The sequence below is a fragment of the Pipra filicauda genome, unplaced genomic scaffold (assembly GCF_003945595.2).
Source record: "Pipra filicauda isolate LSUMZ 115617 unplaced genomic scaffold, ASM394559v2 scaffold973_size55502_pilon, whole genome shotgun sequence".
Lineage (NCBI taxonomy): Eukaryota > Metazoa > Chordata > Aves > Passeriformes > Pipridae > Pipra > Pipra filicauda.
This window is the reverse complement of record NW_024105168.1, coordinates 1-18793: the sequence shown is the minus strand read 5'-3', so window position 1 is coordinate 18793 and position 18793 is coordinate 1. Positions and strand designations below refer to the sequence as shown.

The window sequence follows — 18793 nt, the reverse complement described above, 5'->3', positions numbered from 1 at the left end:
GTCCCCCGGGTCAGTGTCCCCGCGGCCCGGCAGCCCCCAAAGTGCCCACGGTCGGTGTACCCGCGCTCCCTGAATCCCGCCGGGAGCTCCTGCGTGCCCCCATGAGTCCTCCCCGGGTTGGTGTCACTGAGCCCCCCCAAAGGGGCAGTGTCTCTATGTACCCCAAAGCCCTACAGGGACACCCTCCCTCTCCGGTCGCTGTCCTGTCCCTACGTACCCCAAATCCCCAGAGATGCCCCCAGGACAGTGATCCCGCATCCCTGTGACCCCCAAGCCCCCAGGGACCCCCAGATCAGCATCCCTGCAGGAGCTTCACACCCCCACTGAACCCCCATTCCCAAGCTGAAATTCCCAGGCAGAGTCTGGGGGGGCCATTTTGGGGTACCCAGGGGCCCCCCACCCCCCCACATCAGTGTCCCCATCCCCAGTGACCCCCAAAACCACCTCCCCAAAACCCACAACCCCCCCAAAAACGCCACACCAGGCAGGGCTGCACATAGGTGGGTGTTATATTTCTGATAATAAATAAGCTTTTTAAGAACACTGACATGGAACAGAGACACCCCCCCCACCCCAGACAGTCCATAAAACAACCCCCCCCCAGCATCCCCCAACCCGCCGGGGTCCCCCCAGGGCCAAGCAGTGGATGAGGGGTGGGGAAAACAGGATGAGTCCATGGATGAGCCCCATGATGTGCACCCCAAATCCCACAGGGACGTCCCAGGACTGTGTCCCCGTGTCCCTGTGCACCCCAAACCCCACAGGGACGTCCCTGGGTTAGTGTTTCCAGGGTTCTGTGCACCCCAAACCCCACAGGGACCCAGGTGCTGAGCAGCCCCCCCTCCCCACAGGGGCAGCCCCCCCGGCCGGGGGCTGGCAGGGCAATGGTGTGATGGGGGGGCAGCAGCACCCCCTCCTCCTCAGGGGGTGGTGGGTCCAGGGCCCTGTCCAGCCCCCCCCATCCCACCCTGGGGACTCGGGAGGGGGCTGGAAGGGGGGGGAGGGTCATTCCTGTCCCCCCCCCTTCACATGACAGAGCAGCTTTTTGCCTTTTCCTTCTTGAAGGTGTTGGAGATGAGCTCGGAGCGGCTGGGCAGGTGCAGGAGTCTCTTGGAGAGGCTGCGGGGGGGGCTCTGGGGGGGCTGCTGGGGGGCTCTGCTGAGGCAGAGGCCGGACACGGTCCGGAAGATGCTGTGGACGCTCTTCTCCGAGGTGAAGGCCGAGCACTCCAGGTACCCCTCGGCTCCCAACTGCCTGGCCATGGCACAGCCCTGGGAGCAGCCCCGTGTCAGACCACTGGCACTACCCCAGCCCACCTCCCCCCGGCCCCCCATGGGGCCCCCCCGACCTGCTCGTAGGAGATGGGGGCCTGTTTCTGGTGCGAGAGCTCCAGGAGGGTGCTCAGGTCTGTCCTCAGGTCCGTCTTGCAGCCGATGAGCAGCACCCGCGTGTTGGGGCAATAATCCAGGATTTCTGTCTTCCACTGCGGGGTGGGAGCTGCCGTCAGGGAGAGGGGACCCCAAAACCCTCTCCCTGCCCCCCAGGTCAGTGCACCCCAAACATCACAGGGATACCCCTGGGTTGGTGTCCCCACAGCCCCGTGTACCCCAAACCCTGCAGGAAACTCCTGGGACAATGTCCCTGAGCCCCACAAACGCTGCAGGGATCCCCCTCCCCAGATGGTGTCCCCACGTTCCTGTGCACCCCAAACCCCCCAGGGGCCTCCTGGGTCAGCGTCCCCACATCCCTGAGCCCCCCCAAACCCCCAGGGACTCATCCCTGAGCCCCCCCAAACCCCCCAGGGACCCTGTCCCACCTTCTTGGCGGCGCTGTCGAGGGTCTCGGGGCGGCTGATGTCGAAGCAGAGCAGGACGGCGTCCGAGTCGCTGTAGCAGAGGGGCCTCACGTTGTCATAGTAGGGGGAGCCTGGGGGGTATGGAGGGGGTGTCACCTCTCAACCCCCCCCAGAGGGACACAGGGACCCAGGCAGGGGGTGCTGGCAAAGGGACACGACCCCGTTCCTGCCTGGGGGGGGGGGGCTCACAGCTCTAGACCCCCCCCCCCAAAAGGGGCAGAGTCCCCCCAAAAGGGACGGAGGGGGGACACACAGTTCTAGAGCCCCCCAAAACAGACACAGCCCCCCTCCTGCCCAGGGTGGAGGGCACAGCTCTAGAGCCCCCCCCTCAAAAAACACACACAGCCCTCCAAAAGGGACGGAGGGGGCACACAGCTCTAGAGCCCCCCAAAATAGACGCAGCCCCCCTCCTGCCCGGGGTGGGGGCACAGTTCCGGAGCCCCCCCAAAGCGCCACCCCCGTCCCCGCAGCCCATCGAACGCATCGCGCCTTAACGAGGCACCGGGAAATGGATCCCGCGGTGTTTATGTAACAGCCTCCCCACCCCCCGCATTTTGGGGAGCCCCGCCAGCACCGAGGGGTGTCTGGGGGGGGAGGCAGCCGGGAGAGGGGTGGGGGGGCTGCCACCCCCGCGGGGTCCCCGGGGACACGGAGCCACCGGCACCGCACCGGGGACTGCGGGGGACGCGGGGCGGGGGGCGTCCATGGGGTGTAGGGGGTGCCCCCGCCCCCCCTCGCCCCCCAAAAGGCCTCGGAGGGGGTTTCGCAGCCCAGACGCTCCGTGCACGGAATAGCAAAGAGGCTGCGCCAGCGCATCGCCATGGCAACCGGGGACCGGCTGGGGACCCCCCCGCCAGGGGGGACACTGCAGCACCGGGCAGGGCTGCCCCGCCCCCCCCCGACCCCTCCCGGACTCCCCACCTTTCGGGGTGCCCCGGGAGGAGCAGCACCGGAATCGCCCATACCCCCCCCCCCGTTCACAGGCAGGGCGCGGGGGGCACCCTGAGCTCCCTCTGGGGGGCTCGGCGGGGTGGGGGACCCCCCAAAGGAAGGGGCTCAGCCCTGTGTGACCCCCTCCCGTCTGTGTCTGTGCCCCCACCGCGGGGTCGGTCCCTGTGCCCCCCGGACTCAGGGATGCGACCGCAGACCCGAAGCCCCCCCAGGGGTCCCCACTGCGGCCAACAAGCCCCCCTTGCCGAGACCTCAAAACACCTCAGGGACCGCACTGGGCCCACTAGGTCCCCCCTTCAGGGACTCCAAAACACCTCCGGGACCCCAAAAAACATCCCCAGGACGCCACTGCGGCCATCAACCCCCCCCACGCTGCAGGGACCCCAATACACCCCCGGGACCCCAATACACCCCACTGTAGGGACGCCCCCACTGCAGCCCCCCTCAAACCGCAGTCCTACGACCCCCCGAGCCCTCAGACCACCAAATACCTCCATCACCCCCACCGGGACCGGGGCTGCACTCCCGGTACCGGAGCCCCCCGTACATGCACCGCGTGTCCCCTCCCGGTACCGGAGGTGTCCCAGAGGCTCAGCTCCACCCGCTGCTCCTCGCTGGCCAGACACGCCGTGTAGTTCTCAAACACGGTGGGCACGTACGTCTGCAACGGCACCGGCACCGTCAGCGCCCGCTCCGGTCCAGCCACCCGGTGCGCGGTGCCGGCTCCCGGTGGCTGCCCCGGCTCACCTCGGGGTAGCAGTCCTTGGCCAGCACCTGCAGCATAGCCGTTTTGCCGCACTGCACGTCGCCCACCAGCACCAGCTTGCAGCGGGCCGGGGCGGCCGGTGCCGGCCTCCGCTCCCGCATGGCGGCGGCACCGCGCGCGAAAAACTCCCCACACGCTCCCGCCCGCCCACCGCCCTGCGCCCCGCCGCCGCAGGGACCTTATATACGCCGCCGCCGCCGCCGGGCCCCGCCCACGGCGGCGCTCGCCCGCCAATCACCGCGGGGGCACCGGGAGCGTCGGCCAATGGCGGAGAGGTGGGACCCGCGGGACCCGCTCCGGTCCGCCAGGGGGCGCCCGCGCGGGCGAGGGCGGAAGTTGGGGCGCTGGGAGCGGAAGTGGCCGTTGCTGGGAGACCGGTGGGACGCGGGAGCGGGGCCGGTACCGAGAGGGGGGACCCCAAAAATGGGGGCATGGAGGGTTCTGGAGGGGCAGATGGGGGTGGGCAGAGGGCGATGAGGCCGAGGGGTCCTTGGACGGGGAGAGGGGGGATGAACAGGGGGAAACGGGCCTGGGTGGGCCCTGGAGGGGCCATCACTGAGCCCCCCCCGAGCGTCCCCCCACCCCTACCAACGGATCCCAGGTCCAGCCATGGCGGGGGCCCGTCCCGGCGCCCCCGGGGCGGCCGAGGCCGAGCTGCTGCTGCTGCAGAGCCAAGCGCTGGCCGAGGAGGAGGCGGCCAAGACCAGGCGGGAGCTGCTCACCCGCTTCCTGCAGGTCCGGGACCCCACCGCAGCGATGCCCCCACTGCAACCCCCCCCAAACCTCCAGGACCCCTCCAGGGATCCCCCAGCCCCCTTTTCCCCTGCTCAACCCCATCTCCAGCCCCCCCGAGCTTGCCCCCATCTCTTTCCCCAGCCCCCCATCGCCCCTTGCCCACTCCCATCTCCCCCTCCAGGACCCTCCAGGCCCGTTTTCCCCCCACCCATCTCCATCTCTCCCTCCAGAGATCCCCAGGCTCATTCCAATCTCCCCACCACACCCTTCCCAGCCCCCCCATCGCCCCCTGCCCACCCCCATCTCCCCCTCCAAGCTCCCCTAAGCCCGTTTCCCCCCAGCTCACCCCCATCTCCAGACCTGCCACCCACTCCCACTCCAAGCTCCCCAAACCACCTTCCCCCAGCCCATACCCCCATCACGCCGGGTGGGCAGCCCCCCTGCCACACCTCCCCCCCCCCCCGCAGGACAAGCTGTCCCGGGAGCAGCAGCTCAGCACGGGGGGGCTCCACAAGCTGCGGACGCTCTGGCGCTCGGCGCTGCGGCACGCCAAGGACCAGGAGCTGCGCGGGGACATCGAGACCCTCAGCCAGACCTTCTCGCAGGTCATGGACTGCAAGGACGCCGTCATCGAGGTGGCTGCGGGGCCGGCGGGGCCGGGGGGGGGCCGCAGGGGACGCTTGTGACCCCCCCCCCTAAACTCCCCAGGCGCTGCTGAGGGAGCTGGAGGAGGCGGAGGAGCAGCAGAGCCGAGCCCTGCGCAGCCACCTGAGCCTCACGGACCAGCTGCTGCAGCTCCAGCGCTGCCGCCTGGGCTACCTGGAGGAGGGGTTTGCCGCCCAGGTGGGCGCCCTGAAGGCAGAGTTTGAGGCTGAGAGGTGCGGGATTTCTGGGGGGAGAAGGGGGACGGGGCAGCAGTGGCGCCCGGGGGGTGTCCCAGGGTGAGGCTGAGCCTCTGCCGGGGAGGGAACCCCTGTACCCCCCTGTGTGGCCCTGCAGGAGGACCATCCTGAAGCAGCAGGAGTGGGAAAGCTGGTGTCTGGAGGACATGGCGCTGGCCACGGAGCAGGACCACGCCAGGACCGACCACGAGGCCACGCTGGGCTTCCAGAGCGCCCGGGACGACATCAAAAGCAAGGCAGGGGCAGGAGGGAGCGACCAGGGGGTTTTAGAGGTGGGGAGGGAGGTCTGGGGGCGGCAGGTCACCCCCTGTGTGTCCCCAGAGCTGGCAGGAGCAGCAGTACAGCCGCCTGCAGCTGGTGGGGAGGCTGGAGGGGCTGTGGAAGCAGATCCAGAAGGCCCGGCAGAGCTACAACGAGGCCACGGAGCACAAGATGGCCGAGTTCAAGGAGCTGCTGAGGAAGTGCGAGAGGAGCTCCCGGGAGATCGAGGAGCAGTCGCAGAAGCTGCAGAAGCTCCAGGTTTTGGCAGGGAGCTGGGTGGCTGTGGGAGCAGGGACACCCCTGCCCACTGCTCGCTTCCCATGGAAGCACGGAGCTGTTGAGGTTGGAAAAGCCTCCAAGGCCATCGAGTCCAGCCATTAACCGGGAGGTGACAACGGGCTGGGCTAAGTAGGGGCCTCCCAAAGAGCTTGTGCTGCAGCACCTGAGCTGTGGCTCATAAAATCATGGAATCGTTAAGGCTGGAAAAGCCTCTGAGACCATCGAGTCCAACCATCAACCCAACACTACCAAGGCCACCACTGAACCACGTCCCCAAGTGCCACCTCCAGCCGTTATCTGAACACTCCCAGGGGACAGCACATCCACCACTGCCCTGACCAGCCCACTCCAGTGCCCCACCAGCCTTCCCACGAGGGAATTTTCCCCGGCACCCAACCCCCTGTTCCACCAGGACACGGTGGCGGCCACCAGGGCCCAGATCGTGGCTCACGCCCGGGAGAGCGAGGAGCAGATCCAGCGGGCCCGGGAGGGGAAGGAAGAGGCCCTGCGGCAGCTCCAGGAGCTCCGCAAGGAGGTGACCCGGGCGGTGGCCGCGGCTCGCGCCGACCTGGCCACGCTCAGCTGCCAGAGCGGGGCCGCCCTCAAGGCGCTGCTGCGGGTGGTGGAGAAGGTGAGCCCGGCAGTGCCGAGGGGGGACATCCCGGTGTCCCGGTGTGCCCTCCCACCTGCCCTTCCCCGTGTTACCCCCCCCCCAGGCCCAGCGCATCCTGCGCCTGGCCGAGATGTGCCGCAGGCTGGAGACGGAGGAGGAGAAGGTGCTGCCCTTCTACCCCTCCTCGCTGGCCGAGGGGGAGCTGCAGGACGCCCGCAGAGTCCTGGAGGAGACCCCCGTGGAGCCCCTGGCACAGGTGAGGAGGCACTGCCCGGGGGTCCTGGATGTGCCCACAGGGAACAAGGGTCGGGATCCGGCCCCGAGGACCCCCCAGCTCTCGTCCCTGCCTCCCCCCAGGCCGCGCAGGACTACGTGGGGCTGGAGCGGTTCTGGCAGCGGTTCAACAAGGCGAAGCTGGAGGAGAAGGTGCTGGAGCGAACACGGGCAGCCCTGGCAAACAGGAACCGGCACCTGCGGGAGCTGCTCCAGCAGTACCTGGCGGGGGTCTCAGTCAGCCGGAAGGTGCTCAAAGACCTCGACCCCCTCCTCGCCACCAAGCAAGAGCCACGTCCCCAGAAATGAGCCCCGAGCTGGGGTGGGGCCACGCTCGGGGACATCAGGACACAGCACACCCCGAGAGCCTCCAGGGAGGGGTCACCCCCCCAGACCCTGTCCTTGGCTCTGCCGGCTCCAGCTGAGACCCCCACGGGCAAACCAGGGACCTGCCTGGTGCTTGGGGACACCAGGGACTTGTCACTGCCTGGAGATGCCATAAAAGAGCAAAACTGCCCAAAAATGTGCTCCAGGGTCTTATTTCTGGGATTCACTGAGCGGGGGGGGGTCTCTGTTACCTTCCACTCAGGTCTGATGTGACCCACCAAGGCCCTGGAGCAGGCAGGGAGCTGGGGGGGTGCACAGCCCCTTCCCACTGCTCCATCCCCACCACTGTCGCGGTCAGAGCAGCCACAGATGCCGAGGGGAAGGTTTTATTTCTTTTTGGCTTTGTTCCTCTTCTCCTCCTTCAGCTTTTTCTTGGAGAGCTTGGGGCTGCTGGCCTTGCGGTACAGGTGGAACCCGATGAGCCCCAGCAGCGCCGGCACCAGCCCCAGGCACAGCAGCGGCACCACCTCGTTCACCACCTTCTGCCAGTAACTGGCCCGGGACAGCCCCACCAGCTCCACCTCAAACCGCAGCACCGCGTCACCTGCGAGGGGGGCACGGCCTGAGCGGGGGCCACGGCGGCTCGGGGGGGACCCCACGGGGACCCCCAGGGCTGCACTGACCTGGGATGGTGGGGGGGGAGCCCCGCTTGCCGTAGGCCAGGTGAGGGGGGATGATGGCTCTGCGCTTCTCCCTGCCACGGGGAGACCGTCGGTGCCACGTGGGGGGGACACGGCGGGGGGATGCTGCCCACCCCCGTGCCCCCCATCCCCGCTTACCCCACACACATGTCCAGCAGACTCTGCTCCAGGCCTGCAGGAGAGTGGGGAGAGGGGTGAGCGGGGCCTGGGGGCCTGGGTACCCCTCACCCCCACCCCGGTCCCCTCAGCCCCCACTCACCGGGGATCACTTGGCGCTTGCCCAGCTCCACCTGGAGCGGGTCCCGGCTCAGGGAGGAGTCAATGATCCGCCCGTCCTCCAGGGTGCCCTGCGGGACACACGGACACAGTCACGGCCGGGGTCACCCCTGGGGATGCGGCCCCAGTGCTTTCTCCATGCGGGGCCCAGTATCATCCCACTCCTGCTCTGGTGCTGATCCCAGTGCCCGCCTTGTGCCATCCCTGTGCTGATCCCAGTTCCGGTGTCCCCCACTGTGCCACCCCCCGTGCCATCCTGGGGACATCCCCACCGCTTGCAGTGCCAAGGCCATTCTCAGGGCAATCCTCGGGCTGATCCCAGTGCCAACCATGCCCATACTCGGGTTCTCCCACGCCAGCCCCAGTGCCACCCCTGTGCCTTCCCAGGTGTTCCCCCAGAGCCCACCCCAGTGCTACCCCTGTGCCAGTCCAGGTGCCAACCAGAGCCCATCCTGGGGCCGTCCCCATCCCAGTTCCAGTGCCACTCTGGCGTCGCCCCCATGCCCACCCTAGTGCCGTCCCCATGCCCACCCCGGTGCCACTCCTACACTCACTCCGGTACCGCCACGGTGCCACCCCAGTGTCCACCCCGGTACCACCCCCGGTACCGCCCCGGTGCCGGCCGAGCCCCCCCCCCTCGTGCCGGTGCCCCCCGCCCCGCCCGCGGGAGCGCAGTGCTGACGTGTTCCTCCCGCCGCCCGCCCGCACCGTGTAGTGGATGTGCACCGTGTCCCCCGGCGCCGACAGCTCCGTGCAGCCCTCGGGGGGGGCCACCTGCAACGGGGGGGGTCACTGGGAGCCGGGACGTGGCCCCCTCGCCTCGGGGTCCCCGCAGCCCCCGTGCCCACGTGTCCCCCGAGCGCTCCGCGAACCGGACTCTCCCCCCGGCTCCCCCGTCCTCCCGGCGCGCCGTGTTCCTCCCCGCAGCCCGGTCCTCCCCGTGCCCCCCCGCGGCAGTCCGGTCCTCCCGGTGCCCCCCGGCTCGCACTCATTCCGCAGCCCGGTCCTCCCGGTACGCTGTGCCCCCCCGCCCCCCGTGCCCAGGCCGGGCTCTCCGGTGCCCCCCGAGCAACAACGTCCCGCGGGTGCTCCGTTCCCCGCCGGTGCCTCCGTCCTCCGCCAGCGTCCCGCCGGTGCCCCGCCGGTCCCAGTTCCCCGCCCGAAGGGGCCGCGGGGGTCCCCGGTGCCTCCCGGTCCTCCCGCCCCTTCCCCGTGCTCACAATGGTCTCCAGCCGCAGCTCCCGGGCGCCGGTTTCGGTTTCGCTCTCGGCGGCGCGGGCGAGCGGCGGCGGCGGCAGCAGCAGCGCCAGGAGCAGCAGCGCGGCGGGGGACGGCATGGCCGGGCTGGCGGCGGAGGAACCGGGACCGGCACCGGGACCGCCCTTCCCGCCCCGGGCCCCGCCCCCGGGACCGCCCCCCGCCCCGGGACCGGCCCCGGGACGGGCACCCGCGGCTGCCCCCGGGCCCCGGCGGGGTCGAGGGACAGGGGGGGTCCCCGGGACTGGCCGCTCTGTCGGTGCCCGGTGCCACGCGTGCGCTCCGGTGCCAGCCGGTGCCACCGGGTGCCACCCAGCCCGGCCGGCACCGAGGTCCCCCTCTGCCCGGGCACTGTCCCGGGGGGCGTCATGGTGGAGGTCCGGGTGGGGGCCCGGGAGGGGTTCGGGACCGGGGGACGCGTTCCCCGGGTACAGCTCCCGGTGTCCCGTCGCCGCCGGTGCCAGCAGGCGGCAGCACCGCCCGGGGAAACCGGCGCCCACCGGGACCCCCCCCAGCCCCCGGCGGGTGCAGAGCATCCCTTCTCCTGGCACCCCAGCGTCCCTTCCAGCTCCCGGCCGTGCCCAACAAGAGAAGCCGAGCCCGAGCGGGGGACCCGGGGGTTCGATTAGGGCCCGGTGGGACCGAATTTGCCCCAAACATCGCCGTCCCTGTGCCTGGGGGTCCCCAGCCCGCAGAGTCCCCCCGGTTTGAGGGGGTCACACCGGCACGCGGATCCCTCGCCCCGTGCCAGCAGTGACGGCCCCGTTGCCAGCAGTCGTGGCACTGGCCCCGGTACAGCTCCCGGACGGTGGCCCCGTTGACGCCGGTGGTGGCCCCGGTGCAGCTCCCGGACGACGGCATCGGCACGCCGGCCCCACCGGCGCACCCACATACCAGCCCCGGTTGCCGAGAGGTGGGGAAGCCGGGCTGGCGGCGGGGCCCGGGGCGCTAATGGGATTAGGGGCGCCGGGTCAGCCCCCGCCGCACAAAGCCCTCGGTCCGGCCGGTGGGAACGCGCCGGTGCCGGCTCCGCTGCCCCCCCCACCGGGGAGCCCCGGTCACTGCCACTGCAGCCCCCCGGTGTCACCTCTGCGGCTCCCACCCACCGGGGAGCCCCGGACCCCCCCAGTCTGACCCCCCCGTGTCATCATCGCAGCCAAGAGCAGCCCCCCAGCCAGCAGCCCAGAGGGGACACAGGGATGGGGATGGCAGCGCTGGCTCCAGATGCGACTCAGCCCCCCCTTGACTTACGGGGGGGGGGGGTGTGACACAGGGCTGGGGGGTGACACGGGGGGGACCGAGCCCCCACTCGCGCCCAGGCCGGCGCTGGCACCGTCCCCACGCCCCAGCTGGGATTAGCACTAATGGGATTTGCCATTTCATCCAATATTCCCCTAAAGATGAGCCTGGGAAGGAGGGGGGGGCCCCCCTCGCCCCCTGCCAGCCCCCCCCACCCCCTCGCCCCGTTAAGCTCTTTCTAATTAAAGGCAGCCCGGGGCTGTCCATCACCGTCCCCTCCGCGGGACCCCCGCGCCGGGGGGGCTGCGGAAGAAGAGCCGAGGGCAGCGCTACATAAAACATGTTTAATATCCAAGGGGGGGGTTGGGAGGGGGTCACCCACCGTCTCAGGCGTGGGGGGGGGGGGTCGGGGAGGGGGGGCGAGAACACACGTCCCCGGACGGGGCAGAGCCGCAGCGACACGTCACACCAAGCACAGACCGGGGGTATAAATACGGTGCTGGGGGAGGGGGGGGACAGCACGGGAGGGGGGGACACCGTCTGTCTGTGAGGGGCAGGGACATACAATCACTATGCTGGCATGGAGGGGGTGGGGACAGGCGGCCGGGTGAGGGGGGGGCACGGCCAGGGGGACCGTGGGGGTCCCGGCAGCCTCGCGTCCCCCCCCCCTCCATTAGGGTCGCGCTGCGGGGAGGAGACCTGCCTCGAAGTGACATGGGGGGGGGGCCGGGGACGTGTGGGACCCCCGGGGGGGGGCACTCAGGGCCAGGAGGGGGTGCTGGGAGGGAGGAGGGGGGTGTATGGTCCCAAATCCCCCCCACGGCCCCGCTGCCCCCACATTTGGTCCAGAGGAAGGCGAGGGGTGCAGGGACATGCATGGGGACGGGGTGTCCCTGGCCCCCCCCCGGTCAGGGCAGCGCCAAGGGGACTCTCCCAGCCCCCATCCCCCCCTCCTCTCCTGGGGCTCTGCCCCCGCCCCCCCGGGCGTTATATAGAGCTCTAATTCCACGCACGCACACACGAGATCCGAGGGGAACCAGGGGGACCCCAAAAAAGGCGAAAAACCCCACAGCAACCGGTGCCAGAAGAAAGCAAAACCCAGCCGGGGCGGGGAGGGGGCGGCCGGGGGGGCCCTGGCGTGGCCCCGGGGGGGGGGCCGGGGGGGGGCACGGGGTGGCCCCCCCTCACTTTTTGTTCTTGAGCTGGTTGGCGAGCCAGTCGAGGCCCTCGTAGAGCCCGTCCCCGCTGGTGGCACAGGTGGCCTGGATGTACCAGTTACGGTGGCGCAGGGAGTGCAGCCCCAGCTTGTCCGTGATCTCCGCCGCGTTCATGGCGTTGGGCAGGTCCTGGGGGGGCACAGGGAGGGGCATCACGTGCTGGCCATCACACCGCGGGGGTGGGCACGGCCCTGCCATGGGGGCTGGCACCAGCCCTGATGCCACGGGGATGGACGTGGTCCTGCCGTGGGGTCTCTTTGACACCAGCCTTGGTACCACGGGCATGGGCACAGTCCTGCTACAGCAGGGGCGGGATACCAGCCCTGACACCCTGGGAATGGGCTCCTGGAACAGCCACCCAGATACCAGCCCTGACACCCCGGGGATGGGCACACTCCTGGTACAGCCCTGACGCCCTGGGGACGGTCTCAGCCCTGCCACGGGGGCCCTGCCCGCCCCCAGACCCACCTGCTTGTTGGCAAAGACGAGCAGGACGGCGTCCCGCAGCTCATCCTCCGCCAGCATCCGCATCAGCTCCTCCCGCGCCTCGTTCACCCGCTCCCGGTCGTTGCTGTCCACCACGAAGATCAGCCCTGGGGGACAGGAGCGGGCACTGCTGGGGTCCCTGGTGCTGGCGGGGCCCCCTCGGCCGCCCTCACCCCCGTGTCCCCCCCCCCCCGTGTCCCCCCCAGGACACGCACCCTGGGTGTTTTGGAAGTAATGCCTCCAGAGGGGCCGGATCTTGTCCTGCCCACCCACGTCCCACACGGTGAAGCTGATGTTCTTGTACTCCACCGTCTCCACGTTGAACCCTGCGGGCAGCGACAGCAGAGGGAAACTGAGGCACGGGGAGCCACGAGCCCCCTCGGAGGAGAGCCCTGATGGGGAGGGGTCCGCGCTCGGTGCCCCCGCAACCCCACCCACCGATGGTGGGGATGGTGGTGACGATCTCCCCCAGTTTGAGCTTGTAGAGGATGGTGGTCTTCCCGGCGGCGTCCAGCCCCACCATCAGGATCCGCATCTCCTTCTTCCCGATCAGGCTCTTCAGCAGGTTCCCGAAGATGTTGCCCATGGTGACGGCGGCGCTGGCTCCGAGGCCGGATCCTGCGGGGGCACGGGGCAGGCTGGGGGTGGCCCTGAAATCTGCAGGGAGGGGGCTGTAGGGATCCCCCGTGCTCCGGGGGGGGCTGCGGGGATGGGGGAGCCCCACGTCCCGGGGGATGCAGGGCTTGGGGGACCCCAAGTGAGGGGCTGAGGAGTGGGTCACGCACTCCGTGGGGGTGTCCCTGTGTGCAGCTCGATATGGGGGGGCTGTAAGCAGGGGGGGCCCACCCTGCAAGGGGACAGCCCAGGGTGCTGCACAGGGGGAAACTGAGGCAGAGATCGCCCCCTACTCGGGGGGAGCAGAGCCCCCCCGTCCCCGACCCCCCCTCTGCACTTCCAGCCCCCGCATGATCCCCCCATCACCGCAGCCTCGCCGGGGGGACCCTCATCGCCCCCCCCGCACCGCAGAGCGCCCCCCCCCCCCAGATCCGTGTGCAGCCGCCCGCCCCCGGGACCCCCCGAATTCACCTCGCCCCCCATCCCACACCACCCCCCATCCTCCCAAATCACCGTCCCCCCCCCGCACTGCGCCGCCCCCCCGCGCCGCATCGCCCCCCGCCCCCGCCCGCCGCACCGCACCGCACCCCCCCCTCCCCCGGTACGACCCCCCCCCTCCCCACCCCTCCGCTCCCGGGGCTCCGCACCCCCCGCCGCACCGGGAACCCCCGCACGCGCTGCAGCCCCCCCCCCCCCCCGCGGGGCCGGTGCGGTGCCGACCCCCCTGCGCGCGTGTGTGTCCCCCCCATCCCGCCCCCCGGCGATGCCCGCGCCCCGCATCCCCCCGCGGTGCGGCGCGGGCCCCCCCCCCGCACCTGGTGCCGGTGCCGGTGCCGGTGCCGCCCCCGCCGCCGCTGACTCTGCACCGCTCCCGCCGCCGGAAGCGGAGGCCCCGATCGCGCCGATCTCGCGAGAGCGCCCGGTGCCCCCCCCCCCGCCGCCCCGCACCGCTTCCCGCACACCCACACCCCCCCCCCCGCACCGGGACCGGGGGCGCGCGCGGGGAGCGGCGGGGGGGGTGCGGGGGGGATGGAGGGGGTGCAATCGCGAGAGCCGCGAGGCGTTACCATGGCGACGGATGCAGCAGTGCGGGGCGGGGGGGGGCTCGGAGGGGGGGTCCCGGTGTCGTTCTCCGCCCACACCCCCCGCCGTGAGCCCCTCCACTTCGGGGGGACCCGCACCGGGGGTTCGGGATGGGCCGGTGGGGAGCGGGGGGGTCCCGGTGCTCCCCCCCCGCTCCGTGCGCACCGGGAGAGGCAGAACCCCGTCCGACCCCGGCGTGCCCTGTGCTTCACGGGGGGGCGGGGACCCCAAAACGTCACGGGGGTCCCGGGCATGCTCCCCCCCCATACGGGAACCCCGGGCCGGGCTGAGCCCGCCCGCGCCGTCCCGGTACCGGCTGTAACGAGGCCGTCCCGGTGCTCACGGACAGGGCAGGGACTGGCAGCGGGTGCGGTGGACCCCCGGGTCCCCCTCCACGTCCGTATGTCCCCGTTGTCCGTCCGTCCGCCCCTGCCTGGTGCGACGGGACGGGACGGGCGCCCCGGCCCCCGGACCGGTACCGGCGGCCACCCTGAGGGCACCGGCAGCACCGACCGCCCCGACGGCTGCGGGAACGGCTCCACCGAACCCCTGGCGCTGGGGGCGGTTCCCGAGCATCGCTCTTCGGGCCGCCGTCGGGTCGCAGCAGAGGGGATGGGGGGCAACGGGGCCTCGGGACAGCGGGCAGGGGGTGCGGGGGGGCCGGAGGTCCCGGAGAATCCCGGGATGTAGCGGGGGAGGCGCGAGCCGTGTTTGGGCCCCGCCGCTGGTGGCACAACCCCGGGCAGGGCCCTCTCGGCCGCGCCCCGGGGCCTCCCCGCGGCCGCTGACCTCAGCCCCGGGAGCCCCGACGGGGCGGCGGCCGGAGGGCGCGGACACGGCCCGGCCCGGCCGGGAACCGGGGCGGGGGGAGGCGGGAGAGCCGTCCTGGATCAGACCCCGGGGCGGCCCTGGGCCCCTGCCGGGCCGGGGGAGGGGGTGCGAGGGGTGCCCGGCGCGAGCCCCCCGCCGCCGCCGTCCCGGGCTTTGTCCGTCCCTGAATTGAACTGATGAGCGGCGGCCCCGGGCCGTGACGGGCGAGTGGGGCTAATCCGGCCCCGCATGACTGGTCCGGGGAAACCGCGGCGGGGGGATTACACCCCCCGGGCCCCGCCCCAACGGGGGGCTCAGCTCAGCCCCCCCGGCCCGCCCGGCTCCGCACCCGGGACTTCACACCCGCCCGGGGACAGCGGGGACAGAGCCTTGTCCCAAGCGAGACCGGGCCACCAGCACCGGCCCTGCGTGACCGTGTCCTGGCCGTGGGCGCCCCGGACCACCCCCCCTGCGTCCGGGCACCCCCTGCCCTTCATTCTTCTATCTCCCTCAGTCCCTCCGTCCCCCCTGTTCATCCGCCCCTCTGACACACCCGGTGCCGGCCCAGACCGGGCGCCCCGGGGCAGCGGGAGCCGTGCGGGGCCGTGCCGCCCCCACGTGGGTTGTGCATTCCGTAGGTGTCCACGGCACGTTCACGAGGGTGCGGGGTGCCGCCAGGACAGCCCGGGACAGCCCGGGACAGCCCTGTCGCGCCGGGCACGGATCGGGACGGGAGGGGGATCTGGGGGCTCCGGACCGGCACCGTCACCAACGCGGCTCCGGTGGTCCTACGTCCCGGGGGGCTGCACGTCCTGTCCCCCGCAAAGCCGGTGGCCCCTGAATTCTGCCTACCCCGTGCGCCCGGGGCTGTCCCGGGAGATCCCGTCACTCCACCTCCCCGTGCACCCCGGGCTGTCCCGGGAGATCCCGGGCTATCCCCGTTCCCCACTCCCTCCGTACGCCCGGAGCCGTCCCGGGCCGTCCTGGGCTATTCCGGAACCGGCTCCTCCTTGTGCCGGGAGCTGCCGCGGGTCGTGCTGGGCTCCCCCCGCCGGTGCCGGTAGAGCGTGTGCGAGGGGCGGCGGGGAGGGCGGGGGACGGCAGCCGGGGGCTCTGGGCACGGGGCCGGGGCGCAGCCACCCGCCGGGCTAATCCGGCCCGTGACGGACAGCCCCGGCGCCGCCGCTCCCGCCGCCCCGTAAGAGGTGCCGCGGCTCCGCCGCTCCCCATTGTTAGGGCGAGGACGCGGGGAGGCCCCGCGCGGCGGGACCGGCCCACGGGGACCCTCCGCGCCGCCCCTATAAGAGGGAAGGGGCTGGAAGATGCTCCCGGGTGCTGAGCGCTGCGCACCCGCCGCGCCGAGCCGAGTCCAGCCGGGCCGCCTCTCCGGGGAGCCGCCGGCACCGAGCACCGGGCACCGGGTCCCGCGAACGGACCGCAGAGAACCGGTACCGACACGGGGTACCGCGCCCGGACTGCCGAGCGCCGGGTCTGCAGCGGCGGCACCGCGCACGGAGCACCCGACGCCGCGCTCCAGGGACCGGGCAGGGAGCGCCGGGCACCGCACCCCCGACGCCGCGCCCCGGCCACCGGCTGCACCCCTGTGCCGGTGCCGGTGCCGGCCCGCCCGCCCGGCGCTCCCCGCGTCCCCCCGCGGCCGTCCTGATCTCGGAGCCGCCCCGCGCGTCCGGAAACACGCGTGGATGTAGCGGCCGGGCCGGGGGCTCCGCGGCACCATAAATACCGGGACGGCCGCTCGCCCGCGCACTCTGCCGGGGCTCCCGGGGCCGGAGCCATGCGCGCGGCCGCGCTGGGGCTGGCGCGCCGGGCGCTCTGGGCTCTGGCCCTCTCCTCCCTCTCCAACACGCTGGCGGTGAACAACAGCGGGCGCTGGTGGTGAGTCCGACGGCACCGGCACCGGTACCAGTACCGGGGCAGTGGAGTGGGAAAGAGGGGCTGGCACCGGCGCAGCAGCAGCTGCCCCGTACCCAGGGATGGGGCACATGGAGGGACACAGGGCTGCGATCCCCGGGGTGGGATCCCTGCGGGGGATACCCGGGGAGGAGGATGCTCCAGTAGTATCAAGGAGTCCCCGGGGAGGTTGAGGTGAGGAGGGAGATGCCGGGGACCCCCCCGCTGGTGGTCACCGTCCCCACCTGTGCCACAGGGGCATCATCAACGTGGCCTCGTCCACCAACCTGCTGACGGACTCCAAGAACGTGCAGCTGGTGCTGGATCCCAGCCTGCAGCTGCTGAGCCGCAAGCAGCGCAAGCTGATCCGGCAGAACCCCGGCATCCTGCACAGCGTCAGCTCCGGCCTCCAGACAGCCATCAAGGAGTGCAAGTGGCAGTTCCGCAACCGCCGCTGGAACTGTCCCACCTCGCAGGGCCCCAACATCTTCGGCAAAATCGTCAACCGGGGTGAGGCTGCAGGGGCAGCACGGGGGGCCCCCAACCCCCTGCGTGCACCCCCGAGCCGGGATGCTCGGCAAAGAGCCCCTGGTTTGCCGTGGGGCATCACCAGCCTGTCGTGGTGGAGGGTTGGGGGTGCTGCTGGGTGCCCCCTCCCCACCCTGGCAGCACCCTGAGGCCCTGCTCCCCTCCGCAGGCTGCCGGGAGACGGCGTTCATCTTTGCCATCACCAGCGCCGGCGTGACGCACTCGGTGGCCCGGTCGTGCTCCGAGGGGTCCATCGAGTCCTGCACCTGCGACTACCGGCGCCGTGGCCCCGGGGGGCCCGACTGGCACTGGGGGGGCTGCAGCGACAACATCGACTTCGGGCGCCTCTTCGGGAGGGAGTTTGTGGACTCCAGCGAGAAGGGCCGAGACCTGCGTTTCCTCATGAACCTGCACAACAACGAGGCCGGGCGCATGGTGAGGGCACCAGGGGCACGGTGAGGGCACCAGGGGCATGGTGAGGGCATGCCCTGAGGGGCTTCAGGCAGCACTGGTGTGGGCACTGGGATGGGCACGGCCACCAAGCCCCCCAGCCTGTCCCCATGTGCGGGTTGGGAACTGCCAGAGAAGAGTCTCTCACTTGGCTTTGGGAGGCTGAGCACGATGCGATGCTGTGGGGAAATGGGGTGCAGGAGCTCCGTGGTCCTCGGGGTGGGCAGGGGGGCTCCAGGCTGCTCACAGCGCCCCAAACCCCCCTCTTCCCTTCCAGACGGTCTTCTCGGAGATGCGCCAGGAGTGCAAGTGCCACGGCATGTCGGGCTCCTGCACCGTCCGCACCTGCTGGATGCGGCTGCCCACCTTCCGCGCCGTGGGCGACGTCCTGAAGGATCGCTTCGACGGCGCCTCCCGCGTCATCTACGGCAACAAGGGCAGCAACCGGGCGTCGCGGGTGGAGCTGCACCACCTGGAGCCCGAGAACCCGGCCCACAAGCCGCCCTCGCCCCACGACCTCGTCTACTTCGAGAAGTCCCCCAATTTCTGCACCTACAGCGGGAAGACGGGCACGGCGGGCACGGCGGGGAGGTTCTGCAACAGCTCCTCGCCGGGGCTGGACGGGTGCGAGCTGCTGTGCTGCGGGCGCGGGTACCGCACGCGCACCCAGCGCGTCACCGAGCGCTGCAACTGCACCTTCCACTGGTGCTGCCACGTCAGCTGCCTCAACTGCACCAACACCCAGGTGCTGCACGAGTGTCTGTGACCCCCCCCCCGGCCCCCCGGGACCGCCCTGCCCAGCCCCGGAGGGGGTCTGTGCCACACGCCCCCCATGACGGGTGCCCGGCTGGATTGGAGGCGCCCGTGGGCGGGGGTATGGATGTGCCCCCCAGGGACCCCCGTCCTGCCACGGGTGGGCTCGGTGCCATGCACCTTCCCGGCCCCCCCCCGGCTCCACGGGGTCCCCTTCTCGCTGTAAATAAAATATTTATTGTGGACGGTTCGACGCCGTCGCCCCCTCCCCGCTTCGCTGGCCCCAGGCCCTGTTTTTTGTAATTAAAGAAAATAATAATTAATAATAATTAATAATAATGATGCTTTGTTACAGGTGTCACTGATAGCCTTTAGAGAAGAATAAAGGATATATTTTTATCAGTCCTGACCTGATCCGTGTCTGGGGGGCTGAGGAAGGGAGGGTACAAGCTTGGGGAGGGGGGACACCAATGTCCCCCACACTGTGGGGTCTGCTGCCCACATC

General features: G+C 71.2%; 5 protein-coding genes across 8 annotated transcripts; 2 read left to right on the top strand and 3 right to left on the bottom strand.

Annotated features, from left to right (window-relative positions):
• Positions 1-491: 491 nt before the first annotated feature.
• Positions 492-3720, bottom strand: RND1 (Rho family GTPase 1). Its single transcript, XM_039377920.1, has 5 exons — positions 3554-3720; positions 3380-3467; positions 1817-1926; positions 1349-1483; positions 492-1271 (listed from the first exon to the last, which is right to left on the bottom strand). Exons 1-5 carry the CDS (start codon positions 3671-3673, stop codon positions 1026-1028), a joined length of 699 nt encoding a protein of 232 aa, XP_039233854.1. The 5' UTR covers positions 3674-3720; the 3' UTR covers positions 492-1025.
• A 370-nt stretch (positions 3721-4090) lies between these two features.
• CCDC65 (coiled-coil domain containing 65) lies at positions 4091-7158 on the top strand. The gene is made up of 8 exons (XM_027727312.2): positions 4091-4307; positions 4775-4942; positions 5016-5185; positions 5307-5445; positions 5531-5728; positions 6162-6380; positions 6466-6618; positions 6720-7158. Exons 1-8 carry the CDS (start codon positions 4182-4184, stop codon positions 6942-6944), a joined length of 1398 nt encoding a protein of 465 aa, XP_027583113.1. The 5' UTR covers positions 4091-4181; the 3' UTR covers positions 6945-7158.
• Positions 7159-7332: 174 nt separating this feature from the next.
• FKBP11 (FKBP prolyl isomerase 11) lies at positions 7333-9296 on the bottom strand. The gene is made up of 6 exons (XM_027727358.1): positions 9160-9296; positions 8648-8713; positions 7923-8010; positions 7802-7835; positions 7646-7716; positions 7333-7566 (listed from the first exon to the last, which is right to left on the bottom strand). Exons 1-6 carry the CDS (start codon positions 9274-9276, stop codon positions 7349-7351), a joined length of 594 nt encoding a protein of 197 aa, XP_027583159.1. The 5' UTR covers positions 9277-9296; the 3' UTR covers positions 7333-7348.
• Positions 9297-10765: 1469 nt separating this feature from the next.
• On the bottom strand, positions 10766-13931 carry ARF3 (ADP ribosylation factor 3). 4 transcript variants are annotated; one of them, XM_027727389.2, is made up of 4 exons: positions 13821-13931; positions 12577-12756; positions 12121-12464; positions 10766-11781 (listed from the first exon to the last, which is right to left on the bottom strand). In XM_027727389.2, exons 2-4 carry the CDS (start codon positions 12722-12724, stop codon positions 11620-11622), a joined length of 654 nt encoding a protein of 217 aa, XP_027583190.1. In that variant the 5' UTR covers positions 12725-12756; positions 13821-13931; the 3' UTR covers positions 10766-11619. The 4 variants fall into 4 exon arrangements, with proteins under 4 accessions (XP_027583190.1, XP_027583189.1, XP_027583188.1 ...); XM_027727388.2 differs by lacking the exon at positions 13821-13931 and adding an exon at positions 13569-13716 and having other exon boundaries at positions 12577-12795; XM_027727387.2 differs by lacking the exon at positions 13821-13931 and adding an exon at positions 13569-13716.
• Positions 13932-16432: 2501 nt separating this feature from the next.
• WNT1 (Wnt family member 1) lies at positions 16433-18690 on the top strand. Its single transcript, XM_027727350.2, has 4 exons — positions 16433-16542; positions 16814-17067; positions 17255-17520; positions 17813-18690. The coding sequence occupies exons 1-4, from the start codon at positions 16442-16444 to the stop codon at positions 18299-18301; spliced, it is 1110 nt and encodes a 369-aa protein (XP_027583151.2). The 5' UTR covers positions 16433-16441; the 3' UTR covers positions 18302-18690.
• The last annotated feature ends 103 nt before the right edge of the window (positions 18691-18793 follow it).